General features: G+C 39.2%; 1 protein-coding gene across 12 annotated transcripts in view; it reads left to right on the top strand.

The window, feature by feature from the left end:
- The window catches only part of FAT1 (FAT atypical cadherin 1), a 141,172-nt gene that overhangs the window by 51,401 nt on the left and 75,571 nt on the right, over positions 1 to 14,200 (top strand). For all 12 annotated transcript variants that reach the window (XR_004031094.1, XR_004031096.1, XR_004031095.1 and 9 more), the window contains exon 3: positions 13,692 to 14,006. Coding sequence is in view for 9 of the 12 variants with exons in the window: in XM_030816422.1 (XP_030672282.1) it covers positions 13,692 to 14,006 (315 nt within the window). In the remaining 3 variants the exon portion in view is untranslated. The remainder of the gene's footprint in view (positions 1 to 13,691; positions 14,007 to 14,200) is intronic.

Raw genomic sequence — 14,200 nt, 5'->3', positions numbered from 1 at the left:
GATTAGGTTGGCTTGACCTAACTTAAGTTTCTGAGTTCTTACAGGTATTGGGTTTGGCAGCAAATTGGGTATTAGAAGTAGCTGAATACTATTTGTAAATAGTTCGTCTTTAGTTGGCAATTGTTAAGGTTTAAAGATTTGAATTAAAATTTAAGAACTGCTTTGTAATTGAAATAAAATTTAATAGAAAAAGAAGTTTTTAAAAATTTGATAAAAGTGGAGGCTGGAGTAAAGGAAAATGCTACTTGGGAATGGATGGGCAAGGGGGCAGGTTATACATACAGTCCATGACCACAGGGACCAGAAAGTCAACGGGACTTTTATTTGCTTCAGTGGGCATTCAGTTCATGTAAAACATATCTTTCTTTTTGTAGAACTGAATTGCATATGATTCTTAGGTTTTATTTTGAGAGCAATAGTTGTGGTTTTCTATATTTATAATCTGTTTACAGGTGCCTAAACAAACCTTAGAAACAGGAAAACTGGCCCTTCTACCAGCTGTGGGCGTTCTAGGACTCCAGGGACAACTGTCTGTCTGGAGAGAGTTCTGTTTATACAGTGACCAGTGTAGCGCTTGACTGTAACAGGAGGAATCTCATTCCATTCCTTCTTTAGCAAGGGAGTGCTTTAAGGAGTTTGGCATGAGGCTTAGTCATTTCAACTGACATTTTAATCATTGAATAGTGCCTTGTCTCCATGCTGGAACACACACTTGCAGTACAAGTGCTTTAGGCAGTTGTTATTCAGCCTGTGAAAACCTGTAAGTCACTCTTAACTTTTAAAGGTTGCTTTTACATTTCTGAAATTCGTTAAGTTCTCCTTATGTACTTCAGATTAACCGTTTATACATGCTGGTTTAAAAAATATTTTTATATAATGCATATGTGTTTTTTCTGGAAACATTAGAAAATATTAACAGGAAGAAGATAAAATTAACTCATCGGTATAACTCACCGTTTCTCTTGCATATCCTCTTCTCCCTGGTTTTTTTTTTTTCCACAAAATGAATTGACACTTAATTTTTTAAAATCACTTTATTACATGTTGCATTATAAAATTCAAGCAGGAACTCATAACTGAAGAAAGGATTTGTTTGACCTTTGTGTAAAAGATACTTATACAATAAATGGAAAATAATTATTAAAGTACCTAGTTGTTAAAATACTATGTTTCCCTTCTCAAACAGGTGCACGATTCTTTTTCTTCTCTCTCTGCCGGTCCAAGGAATAAGTTACTCTTTTATTTAACTGTCTTCTCATAAGACCCCATTTTGCTCTTCTTTTTGTTTCTTTTGCACCTTGTAGCATACCTGGCACATGGTAGGAACTCATTCTGTGTTGAATGAATTAAAATGGGTAAATCAATAAAGCCAGGTTCCAGATTAAGATCTAAGCCAGTACAAACAACATTAAGTCCCTTGTTGAAAAATAAGGTGCAGCTTTTAAAAATTAATTGTGTGTGTGTGTGTGTGTGTGTTTTAGACATGGTCTTACTCTGTCATCTGGGCTGGAGTGCAGTAGTGTGATCACAGTTCACTGCAGCCTCGGTGATCCTCCCACCTCAGCCTGGAGCTACAGGTGTGTGCCACCATGCTTGGCAAAGTTTTTGTATTTTTAGTAGACACAGAGTTCTGCCATGTTGCCCAGCCTGGTCTAGAACTCCTGGACTCAAGTGATCCTCCCACTTCAGTCTCCCAGAGTGCAAAGTGGTGGAATTACAGGCATGAGCCACTATATCTGGCTGTTTTTTTTCTTTCTTTCTTTCTTTCTTTTTTTTTATTTATTGCACAGGATGTAGTGGGGTGACGCAATCTCAACTCACTGCAACCTCCTCCTCCTGGGTTCAAGCGATTCTCCTGCCTCAGCCTCCTGAGTAACTGGTACTGCAGGGCATGCCACCATGCATGAGGCTAGTTTTTTTTTTTGTTTTTAATGAGATTTCTTTCCTAAAGAGGGTTTTTCCTTAAAACATTTCTGTTGATCTGTCACAAAACTTTTACAGCTGATTTACAGTTCAGAGCTCTAGATCTGCCACCTACCACTCAGTTTTTTTATAGTTAATAACAGTATTCAAGACTCAGTTATGATATTCTCATACTTAGATTCAGTACTCTTAGTATCATGCCTTATACCTACTTACACCTAGTATATTTCAGTTAATTTAGCCTATGCAGGTTTTTTGTTTTTGTTTTTGTTTTTGTTTTTGAGACAAGGTCTCACTCTGTTGCCCAGGCTTGAGTACAGCAGCATGATCTCGGCTCACTGCAACCTTGACCTACCAGGCTCAAGCGATGCCCCTGCCTCAGGCACCCAAGTAGCTGGGACTGCAGGTGCCTGCCACCATGCTTGGCTAATTTTTGTATTTTTTGTAAAGACGAGGTTTCGCCACGTTGCCCAGGCTGTACTGGAACTCTTGGGCTCAAGTGATCCACCCACCTCAGCCTTCCAAAGTGTTGGGATTAAAGGTGTGACCCACTGTACCTGGCCACATTTTAATACATAAAGAAGATATGATAAACACAGTAACTTCCTAAATAGAGAGCAGTGTTGGATTCTTTTTTTGTATCCTTTTTTCTTTTTTATCCTAAAAAAACCTGGTCACACGGAGTTCTTGAACTCTGTACAGGGATCTGTTTGGCATTCCTCTAGTTGAGTTATAACTTAAGTTCCGTCGCTCCTCCCACCACAGGCAAGTGCTGGTCCACCTTGGTGGATGTGTCGCCTGTTTTTCCACTAACAGTGATTGATTGATGAGAGTCAGACCTGGCTGTTGAATCACAGCTCTGCATCTCATAGAGATAGTACCCTGTGGTTTTATGTGTGGGCTCTGGAGCCAGTCAGCCAGGTTTGGGGTTCTGGCTTCTCTGCTACCGAAGTTGGATAACTTAGGATGACTCCCTTAAGTTTTCAGGCTGAGTTGTTAGATGCAGAGCTCTAAGATGACCAACTGGTAAGGTAATCCCTTAATTCATTGCTTACTTTATTACTGAGTAAATAACTTTAGACCAGTGACTTTTGAGCCTTAAGCCTCTGCTTCTGAATATGGAAAATGGGGAGAGACCACTGGGCTAATTGTGAAGATTAAACAATATGGCATATTAAAGCTTTTGCTAAGTCTGCATCCAGTCCGTATAAGGGGAGAAGAGTAATCAACACTGAAATTGCATATCTTCTAAAATTTAAAACGAACTTTAGAAGCATTGCCATTGGTAGGTAAAATATATCCTCTGTATCTTAATGCCTCCGAAGGCTGTCTTGTGGATGTAGTTTTATCCAATTAATAGGCATCCAGATGATAAGTTTTGATACCCAAGGGTGATCCTCTTTAACAGGAGAGCTTATTCACAAAAGCCGTCATTGACAATATCAATGATTCTGACAGGGAAGTCAGAACTTGGAATCATTCCTCAACAAAGCGGGACAACATGGTTTAGCAGAGCTTACCCTAGGAATGACTCTTTGCAGAGCTAAAGAAATCCCTGGGCTTGAAACATGATGCTTAAAATCTGATTATGTACTTAATTAGTAATATGTTTTAGTAAGTTTGCAAGTCAGAAAGCTTCCTCAGCTAATTTTAAAGTTATTGCAGCAATTTTAATTAAAAGAATTGATAGGTATATGTTTTAATTAAAATGATTTAAATAGGCAATCTAAATAATGCAAACAGTGACAGTTGCGTTTTTGCTTTTCCTTTTATCATTAACTTATGATCTGATTCTGGGCAATGTGATTATAGAATTTCCTAGACCTAAAGCTTTGTGTAAGTAGTTACATACATCAATACTTAAGTGTTAGTTATCAAAGCTGCCAGAATATCCACTGTCACATATCTACTCAACTTAAATGAAACAGAAATACTTAAAAGTGAAAGTACATCTAAGACATAGAAAAATAAAACAAGAAGGTTCTGTACATAAAACCTTCTGATACTGGGCTGCAGGTATTGTTTTATTTGACTTTTGTTGTATACATTTTAAATACAGATTTTTAAATCCATGGTTACAGAAATTTACAGTTTAAAAAAGTTTCTGTTCACTGGATGGATATATCTGCTGATCACCTTGTTTATTTCAAACCCTTTTTCTCTGCACATGTAATTGTGTATGTGTGTTTAAAAAATTTTTCTGAACAGCAGTAACATCATATTTTATATACTTTTATGCATTTATGTTTTTCACTCAATTTCTGTATCACTGACATTCTTCTGTGTAATTAATATGCATATCTTCTTTTTTAAAGCTGTGTATGTACCATCATATAATAAGTCCATTCATTCCTTTTCCCTCCTGATACAATGAAATTCGCTTTAGCCCAGATTTTCAAATGTTGGGAAAACGGCATCTGGCAGCTACATTTCTGGATTGCATTCAAGTCACAACTTCTCTGGTGAAATTTGCAGGTTGTGTTCAGTTGCCCCTTAATCTTCCCTCCAATTGAAGGGCAGCCAGGGACTCCAAACATTTAGCACGATTGTCTGGAACCTGACTTTTAGGGTTGAATCCCAGTTCCCCACTAATGGACTGTGTGACTTCCGGCACATTGCTTGTACTGTCTGTTTCCTCTCTATGAAATAGGATATGATAACGTTACCTACTTCTTAGGGTTGCTGTAAGGAGTAAATGAGCTGATGTATAAGAAGTTCTTCTCTGCTATATCATGAGTCCTTATATGCTGTTATGTTGCCATCCCTGTCAGTCACCATCAGGCCACTGAGTGCTCAAAATACAAATGGCTTCTCACAAAATGGCACTCATGGCACATCACTGGTTTTGAAAGATTGGGTCATGGTGGTCAGTAACATGGCTTCAGTTAAACTGCAGAGAAAGGTACTACACATGATTTACTGTATTTTTATCTGTAAGGGGGCGGAGAGGCACCTGTACGGTACACTAGGATACTGCCTAGCAGTTTGATTGGCGCATGAGGGATGCTTCTTGGTTGACTTATTTTCTTTTACTTATTTTTGACTTTTTTTTAATTTTCAAAAGCATAAAATATTTATAGAAGTGGTCTCTAGCAATTAAAATTTTATTTATTAATATGTATACACATAATAGAACATTCTATTTTTAAAAGTAACTAGAACTTGTTTTTCTCTTCTGCAAAATAAACCATTAAACATTGGTCTTTACATATTCCTTATGTTTTATGATTAGCAACACCAATGAAGTAAATAGTACTATCTTATAAACTTCAGGTGAAAGGAAAGTAAAAAATGTTGATTTTAGTTCTGAGAGCATTTCCTGTGTCATTCTCTGAGAAAGTAGACTGAATAGCCATTTTAAAATCTTAAATGCCTTCAGCCCAATAGACTCCTCCTTTTTCATTTCTTGTTCCGTTTTAGTCCACAGTAGTAACATAACTTTGCCAACTGATGGCAGAAGCAAGAACATTAAATGTATATTTACACACACACACACACAAACACACACACACGATCTACTGTATTGTTTCTAAAAGAATTCAAAGGTTTTGATTTATGAGATAATACTGCATGTCAAACTGGAATCGTTATTTTTATTTTTATTTATTTATTTTTTTTTGAGACAGAGTTTTGCTTTTGTTGCCCAGGCTGGAGTGCAGTGACACAATCTCGGCTCCCTGCAGCCTCCACCTCCCAGGTTCAAGTGATTCTCCTGCCTCAGCCTCCCAAGTAGCTGGGATTACAGGCACCTGCCACCACGCCCAGCTCATTTTTTGTGTTTTCAGTAGAGACGGGGTTTCAACATGTTGGGCAGGCTGGTCTTTAACTCCTGACCTCAGGTGATCTGCCGGCCTCGGCCTCCCAAAGTGCTGGGATTACAGGCATGAGCCACTGCGCCCAGCCCAGTTATTTTAAAGAAAGGCTAAATTGCAGAAATTTTGCTTTTTCTATTAAACTCGTTTTACAGCATTTCTTTGTATATAATAGGCAAAACAAGTAATAATTTTTTCTTAATTTACAGTAAATTATATTTTGAATTAGATTGTTATTTAAATCTTTAGCCTTTAACATGTAAAGTTTCTTATACACACATTAAGCTCTCTCAAGGTATCATCAAGATGTGGAAATATTAACATCAGTCTAAATCTAGTATTTAATGAAAATGAGATTAAAAACCGGTAAGTTCAAAAGAGTTTTTAACTGAAGGAAGGAAAAATCTACATATTATGAGCTCTCATAGACAACTTTTTCCAAAAATAAAACATTTGCAGAAAAATGGAGCAGAAAGTAGAGTGCTCACGTAACTCCCTGCTCCCTGCCCCACCTTCTCCTGTTGTTGATATCTCACACGAGTATGTAAGATGTTACAATTAAAGAATCAGTATTGGTACATTGTTACTAACTAAAGTCCATAATACATGCACATTTTCTGAGTTCTTACCTAAGGTGCCTTCTATGGTCCAGGCTCCCACATGACATTTAGTTACTTCTCTCTGGGCTCCTCTTGCCTGTGACTGTTTCTTATCCTTTGCTTGTCTGTAATGGATATCCTTTTTTCTCATCCTTTGCTTGTCTGTAATGGATATCCTTTTTTTAACACCTGCTTATTAAGCACTCACTATTGACCCGGCCTTGAACCAAACACATAACAATTCTTTGTCCTTAAAAAGTTTGCATTCTAATAGGAAGCTTACAATCTGCTTTTAAAATTTAATTTTAAGGAAGACTTGATGTCTTTTAGTGATTAACATTTAATATGACAATTCTGAGCTGTTTAGTCTTTGCATAATTAGCAGGAAAAATTGAATAACTGTCTATGGATTAATTGCAGCAACGGAGATATTGGCTTTTAGTGTGTTGATGGTATGTCTCTTCTTTTTCAGGGAGTATTGTTTTCATATTTGGGAAAATGCTTATTTTCAAAAGAGTTACCCTGTTTACGCTGAGGATATTGAATTGGAGAAAAGAGTTTCTAGTCTGTTGTTGCCTGTAGGGAAAATATCATTAAAATTATATCTCACATTTAAGTTTTTCTTGTGATTGAACAAAGCAGCTTTTAATACAATTGCTGCCTCAAGCAGTTGTATGAAAAGTTTAGAAAATTAAGTATGTGACATATCAGAAAGGAGGGTAGCGTTTGCAGATTTATGTTGCTGGGTTGTTGCTGATGATAAGTATTTTTGAGAGTCAGAAATAATAAGGCTTTGTTGAAAGCCTTGGCATTAAGGCTTGACTGGGGGCCAAGGCCTGTTGAAGAAAATAGGAAAATTCTAGGAGGAAAGGTATTCTGTGGCCATGGGAATTTGAATCAGTTAAATTATTTTTGGCAAACATCATAGCTATAACTTTATTTTTGCCTTAAAAATTACTGTGTTGCAAGAGTCCTGTTCCACCTGTGTCAGCTGGAGGGAATGCTGGCCTTTCCTGATCAAGGACTATTCCTTAACAGCAGCAGCCAGCAGTGGCGGGGAGTAGGAGTTAGTGTTGGAAACTTTGATTTACTTTTGAACCATTTATTGGAGCAACCCTATAAGCTTTGAATAATCAGGCTGTGGAAAGACAACATCAGTATCCGTTTAATTAAATAAGTGGACATTAATGAGTCCTTCCATAAAGAAATTTTGCTGTGAGCTCTATTTTCAACTATATTGGTCAAGTTCTTTTAGAAATTACATTTTTCCTCCTTCAGTCTAGTTCTCCACTGGATGCATATTTAAAATGAGTTTCCATAGTGACATCTGGTGGTGGTTTTGAAATCCTGGAGAGTATGTTTGGAATGATCGATATTCTTACTTAATAACTCCAAATTTCCGGCTTCTTTTAGATTTTTCAGGTTATTAACAACTTCATTGTATTCTGGAGGTTGGAAAGCTAGGCACTGATTCCTTCTGTAATGCTTCATTCAGGTAAAGGCATGATTTCTGATGGCACTGCTGAGTGGCACACGTAACAAGCCTGTCTAAACCTGTCTTCTGTGCTCCAAATTCGCGTCATAGCATCACACAGCAGCATCACGACCGCTCTCACTGCGTGTGCATGGCAACCTCCTGACAGGAGTGGCGATGGAGTTTCTCTGTCACCCCCCTCACAGCTCTGTTGCTCCGGGCATCTGGCTGAAGGGAATCCTGCAGAAGGCCTGGGCTGCCCCCCTCCCTCCTCACAGCCTGGGCGCATGCACCTTCTGGCTGCATGCTGTGTTTGCTTTCAGAAAGGTAGAAGGAGGGGAGCGCAGAGAGGAGGAGATGCCGAAGACAGGAGGGAGACTGCAGAGAAGAGTTTGGGGGTGGATATACATAGGTGCCCGAAAAGGTGACGTAGTGAATATGTGTAAATAGAAAGACACCTGTAAAAACTATAGTTTTTGTTGGTTCCTTTTGTCTCCAGGGTGAGTTTATAACCCACTATATAAAAAAGTACTTATTGAAAGTTGATTAGTATACATTCATGGATTAAGAGAAATAGACGGGGATAGAGGTTTGAGAGTGACTACGGTTTGATTCACGTCCAGTGATGGCTGGATGTCTCTAGTTTTATTTTTGTTTTTCTCTGTGTTAAAGGCACTAATTAAAAGTCTTCCTGATGGAAATGTGAAAATTTGTTTCTCTGTATGGAATTGAGGTAACTGCTAAAGTTACAGAAGAAATCAATCTGTAATCTGTAAATGCCAGTTGTGGCTTTAGGAAGGACTGGTGAAAGGATGATAAAGTGTAGGAACAAGAACTCCTAATGACTTAACGAGTAAAGGCAGCTTCGGTCAGGCTTGGAGACAGCTGGTGTGTCGCTCCCTGCAGAAACCAGGACTCCCTTAAAGAATGGTTTGGATCGTGATGAACCCCTGATTAAGGAGGTCCTTCACTCTGGATTCTGAACTACACCTGTTTAGCTTCTTGGAGTTGGATAAATCATTTCAACATTCTTTAAGAACAAGGGAGTTGCACTGGAGGGTTTTGAAGGCGTTCCCAGTCTAATGCTTGATTTTGAGATGGTGAATGCTAGCTCTACCTCTGGTCTTTCTTCGCACGTTACCTAGACTCTCACTCAGCCGTCCTGGACCTTCGTCCTGCCTCCGATTCAAGATGGGAAGCTTCAGGGTTTTGACCTAGATATCTCGGGCTAGCGCGATAGGTCCACTTTGGAAGTTTCTGCCCAGGGCTCTTGAGGAGTGTATCATGCAACTGGGTTGACAGATTAAAAAGCGGAAAACAAAATAACTTGGCACGCTTAAGGCTTCCTTCCACCTACTTTGTGTGTGTACGAAGGTTTTCTGCAGTGACTAGAATAGCGCCTAGGTACTGAACCCCAAAACTCTGAGCAGAGTCCTCAGATCCTCTCCCCTCTGTTGTCCTGCATGCATGAGGAAGACCCTTCTTTCCACACTGGGAAACTCCTTGTGGCTTTTCCTCATGGTTATAGCCCCACCAGGTCCCCAGCACCTTTGGTGTCCGACAGTGTTGCTGTTGATTGATAGTGGCAGCAGCCCACCGCTCAGTGGAGAAGGCCCTGAGGCCTGGAGTCAGACTGTCCGGCTCGGCCCTGGATTCCACCAGCTAGCTGCTGACGTGGCCTTGTTTCCTTACCACTCCAGGGCTTAAGCAAGTTTCTTCATGGATCTAAGCTTCTGTTTCCTCATGTGTAAAGCTGGGATGAAAATCATGCAACTTCCATGTTCTTTCAATGATTTAATGCACGTAAAGCATCTAGTGACGTGATTGGTGTACATGAGGAATCTGAGGATTTTGGTTAGAAGATGAGATTCTTCGGCGTGCCCTCCTTTCCCTTTGGCAGTTGAAATTTATAGTTCTCCGTAAGTTGTATTCAGTAATTTTTTATCTTACAAAGAGGTAATAATTAAAACGCATCGAAGCAGAAGCTTATCTCAGCAATCAAGATAGGCATTATAAAAGTATACAGTCATGAATTCATGAAATAGGAACATCCAGCATCTCACTCATTCGTACTTACTATTTTAATTGCGAATTACACAATCCTAGTTTTCTACCATATTTGAATAGAGCCGCTTTGTTGCCTCAGTCTTAACCTTGAGTAATATCCGTAGATTACCGGGGACTCTGACAATCCCCTCCTGATGGACATGGCTGTCTCCCACACACTGATTGTGCAGCTGATGGGTCGGCAGGGACCAGCAGAAGCCATCTCAGAATTGCACAGTGCAGTATGGACGCTTACGGCCCAAACTAGAAATAGGGCACGATGGAAAATCATGGCTGTTTCTATCTGTGATTGCAAACCTCAGATGTGAGGGTGATATACTTCCATTTCATACTTCTTTTTTCCCTTGAGATTAGAGAAAGCTCTTGTGTATGAGTGAACATTTAATGCATTCCTGCTGAATACTGACATGTAAAACAGATGGATGAAATAAGAAGTTTGACTCACCTTTCCCAAATTACCACATTAAGTTTTGTTTACTCTTGTCATAACAGCCATGGGACTGACAAGGATATTGCTGGGCGCTAAAGACAAGATTTGTGGTATCCACCCTTCAGCTCTGCCATTCACTGTGGCCCTGGGAAAGTTCCTCATTTCTCTCAATCTGAGTTTTTCATTAGTGAAATGGAGTTAATAGTATCACATATCTAGGCAGGTTGGATGTAAAGATTATATAAGATAATGCATGTAAGACACTTATCACAGGGCCTGACATTTAGTAAACAGTGAGCAAATTGTTTCTGTAATTATCACTGTCTTTAAATGCCTCTGTGTCACATTTAGAGGGGCACATTTTAAAACTGGATAGAAGCATGAATTGTTGGAGGATTAGAACTCAAAAGAGGTAGATAAAAGCACGACGTACCTGTCTTCTTGAGATTTTCTAATAATACTTCACCTGTCAAGTGAATTTTATTGCATTTTAATGAAGTGGCAGCACACAGGAGGAGTTGTGTACATTTTGTTAATGTGTAATCCTCCCGGAGAGAACATTCTGTTACCCCCTGACGTCTTTGTATCTGTGGATAGATGTGATGAATCAGAGAAACGGGGAAAGGTTATTGTTTGAGCCTACAGACAGATATAATTTTGCTAATTTAGCAGACCAATTGAGTGTGTGTGGATTATGCTTAGGTTAGAGAACAAGGGAAGCATGTTTGAGTTGATCTTCAGTTGTCTGCTGTACAGAGGAACCAGTTAGCTCATTTTTATTTGGTTTTGAGGTTTATTTTATTATTATTTTTTTTACTATAAGTTCTAGGGTACATGGGCACAATGTGCAGGTTTGTTACATATGTATACATGTGCCATGTTGGTGTGCTGCACCCATTAACTTGTCATTTGCATTAGGTACATCTCCTAATGCTATCCCTCTCCCCTCCCCCCACCCCACGACAGGCCCCAGTGTGTGATGTTCCCCTTCCTGTGTCCAAGTGTTCTCATTGTTCAGTTCCCACCTATGAGTGAGAACATGCAGTATTTGGTTTTTTGTCCTTGCGATAGTTTGCTGAGAATGATGGTTTCCAGCTTCATCCATGTCTCTACAAAGGACATAAACTTATCCTTTTTTATGGCTGCATAGTATTCCATGGTGTATAATGTGCCACATTTTCTTAATCCAGTCTATCATTGATGGACATTTGGGTTGGTTCCAAGTCTTCACTATTGTGAACAGTGCCACAATAAACCAAAAGCAATGGCAACAAAAGCCAAAATTGACAAATGGTATCTAATTAAACTAAAGAGCTTCTGCACAGCAAAAGAAACTACCATCAGAGTGAACAGGCAACCTACAAAATGGGAGAAAATTTTCACAACCTACTCATCTGACAAAGGGCCAATATCAGAATCTACAAAGAACTCAAATTTACAAGAAAAAAACAACCCCATCAAAAAGTGGGCAAAGGATATGAACAGACACTTCTCAAAAGAAGACATTTATGCAGCCAACAGACACATGAAAAAATGCTCATCATCACTGGCCATCAGAGAAATGCAAATCAAAACCACAATGAGATACCATCTCACACCAGTTAGAATAGCAATAATTAAAAAGTCAGGAAACAACAGGTGCTGGAGAGGATGTGGAGAAATAGGAACACTTTTACACTGTTGGTGGGACTGTAAACTAGTTTAACCATTGCGGAAGTCAGTGTGGCGGTTCCTCAAGGATCTAGAACTAGAAATACCATTTGGTTCTGAGGTTTCTTCCATGTTTCTAGAAGCAGTATTATACCCCCTTTCTGAAGGTTCAGTATGAATTAATGAAGCACTAACAAATCATTGTAATGCTTCTGAATGGCAGTAAAGATTCATTTTATGGTAATTTCACATTTTATTTAGCTAAGTTTTCTATTTTTAAGTTGTAAGACCTTTTGGGAGTGTTAGATATAATTATCATTCATTCAAAAAATGAGTTTTTCTGATATTAACCTCGAATAAGTTAATATTTAATTTTGTGTGATCAGAATTACGAATTGCAACAGTGTATTTTTCTCAACCAAATGTTTCATTGCTGAGCATAGGTAAAATTGGTAACTGGTTATTTTTCTCACAGTATTTTGCATTTGACGGGAAACTTCAGTGATTCTAGAGCTTCAGCATTTCCAGAGTCCAGCCTGTACCATGGTGTAGAAGAACACTGAAAGTATCTTTAGTCCTGAGTGATCAATCCATGAGAAAAAGTGCAGTGATATGTTTTTGGTAGACAAAGGGCAAGATTGCACCATTGAATAAAAAGGTGGGTCTTGCCAAAGAGAAATGGATATTTCTACTTCTTATCCCCAGAGGAGGTAAATCCTGGCTTGAAGTTAAGTTTTGACTGGTTTCAGTGGCTGGACCAAAACATTACAGATACTCTAACCCTCTTCTTTGTAATCATGTAATTTCATCTCTTGCTAGTTGACTTACTAAGAAATGTATCCTAGTTTGGGTCCCAGTTGAGGACTTTTCTGTACCAACCTTGTTAAAGATACTTAGGTATTTCATTTGTGTATTTAATACATTATTGTGCTTTGTGCAAGGTGCTGGGGATACTGGTATTTAAGAATGATGTGGCCTCTGCCCTTTTGGAGTTTATAGTGTAGTTGGAGAGTTTATATTTTTATAGTATGCTGGTTGTCTTCCCATTTGTTTGAGGCGTTTGAAAGAAATAAAAGGACCTCAACACTCAGGAGATCTGAGCAGCCCCTTATTGTGGACTTTGAAGGTTACACTTTCTTTCCTTAGCCACTGTGAGAAGGGGTGTGTGTGCAGACCGAGCTGTCTGGAGGATGCTGCTGCTGCCTTTTTCCTTAGACAGTGGCCACCACAGGGATGCAGTGTGGGGAGCGGGGGTGCTGGACTGTGCGGTCTCAGATCTGGGCCATGGCTCTGCTGTTGTCCCTGTCTTCCTGAGTAGCCTCCAGGAAAGTCAGCACGTCTCTCAGCCAACTATAAACTTCACGTATCGAAAAATGAAGTGTTGGGCCGTTAGATGATCTCTTAGTGCTCACCTATTTTGAGACTTCAATGAGATAATATTTTTAAAGTGCTCCATTTAGTGCCTGACACCTGATTCTAATAACAAATACTTTAATAGCCTATATTATGTGCCAAGTGTTCTAATCATGATATGCATGTTAGTTGAGCATACTATTATTATCTCCATTTTAGAAGAAAGGAAGCCGAGTCGCAGAAAGGCTGGTTAACTTGCTCAAGGTTATGCACCTAGTGAGAGGCACAGAAAGCCCTCAGTAAGCCGGAGCTGTTGACACTTTCTCAAGCTGGCAGTTTTGGTTGTTGACGTGCTGCTTTACGCTTTTCTTTTTTCTCTCTAGGTGTCATAGAGACGTCAGATCGACTGGACCATGAATCGACCTCCCATTATTGGCTGACAGTCTTTGCAACCGATCAGGGTGTCGTGCCTCTTTCATCGTTTATGGAGATCTACATAGAGGTTGGGGATGTCAATGACAATGCACCACAGACATCAGAGCCTGTTTATTACCCAGAAATCATGGAAAATTCTCCTAAAGATGTATCTGTGGTCCAGATCGAGGCATTCGATCCAGATTCGAGCTCTAGTGACAAGCTCATGTACAAAATTACAAGTGGAAATCCACAAGGATTCTTTTCAATACATCCTAAAACAGGTATGTGTTAATGCTACTATAGGAAATGTTCATGCTTTTGCTCTTCTGTTAGGGGGAAAGGTAAGAATTAGCATTTATCTGTTACATACTTTCGTTTCTTGATAAATTGTTTTCCTTTTGAATTATTCAAAATAAGCCTTTATTTTGGATAAAAATTTAGCCTAACCAGGCACGGTGGCTCACGCCTGTAATCC

The sequence above is a fragment of the Nomascus leucogenys genome, chromosome 7b, assembly GCF_006542625.1.
Source record: "Nomascus leucogenys isolate Asia chromosome 7b, Asia_NLE_v1, whole genome shotgun sequence".
NCBI lineage: Eukaryota > Metazoa > Chordata > Mammalia > Primates > Hylobatidae > Nomascus > Nomascus leucogenys.
The sequence above is the reverse complement of the archived record's forward strand: the minus strand, read 5'-3'. Positions and strand labels throughout refer to the sequence as shown.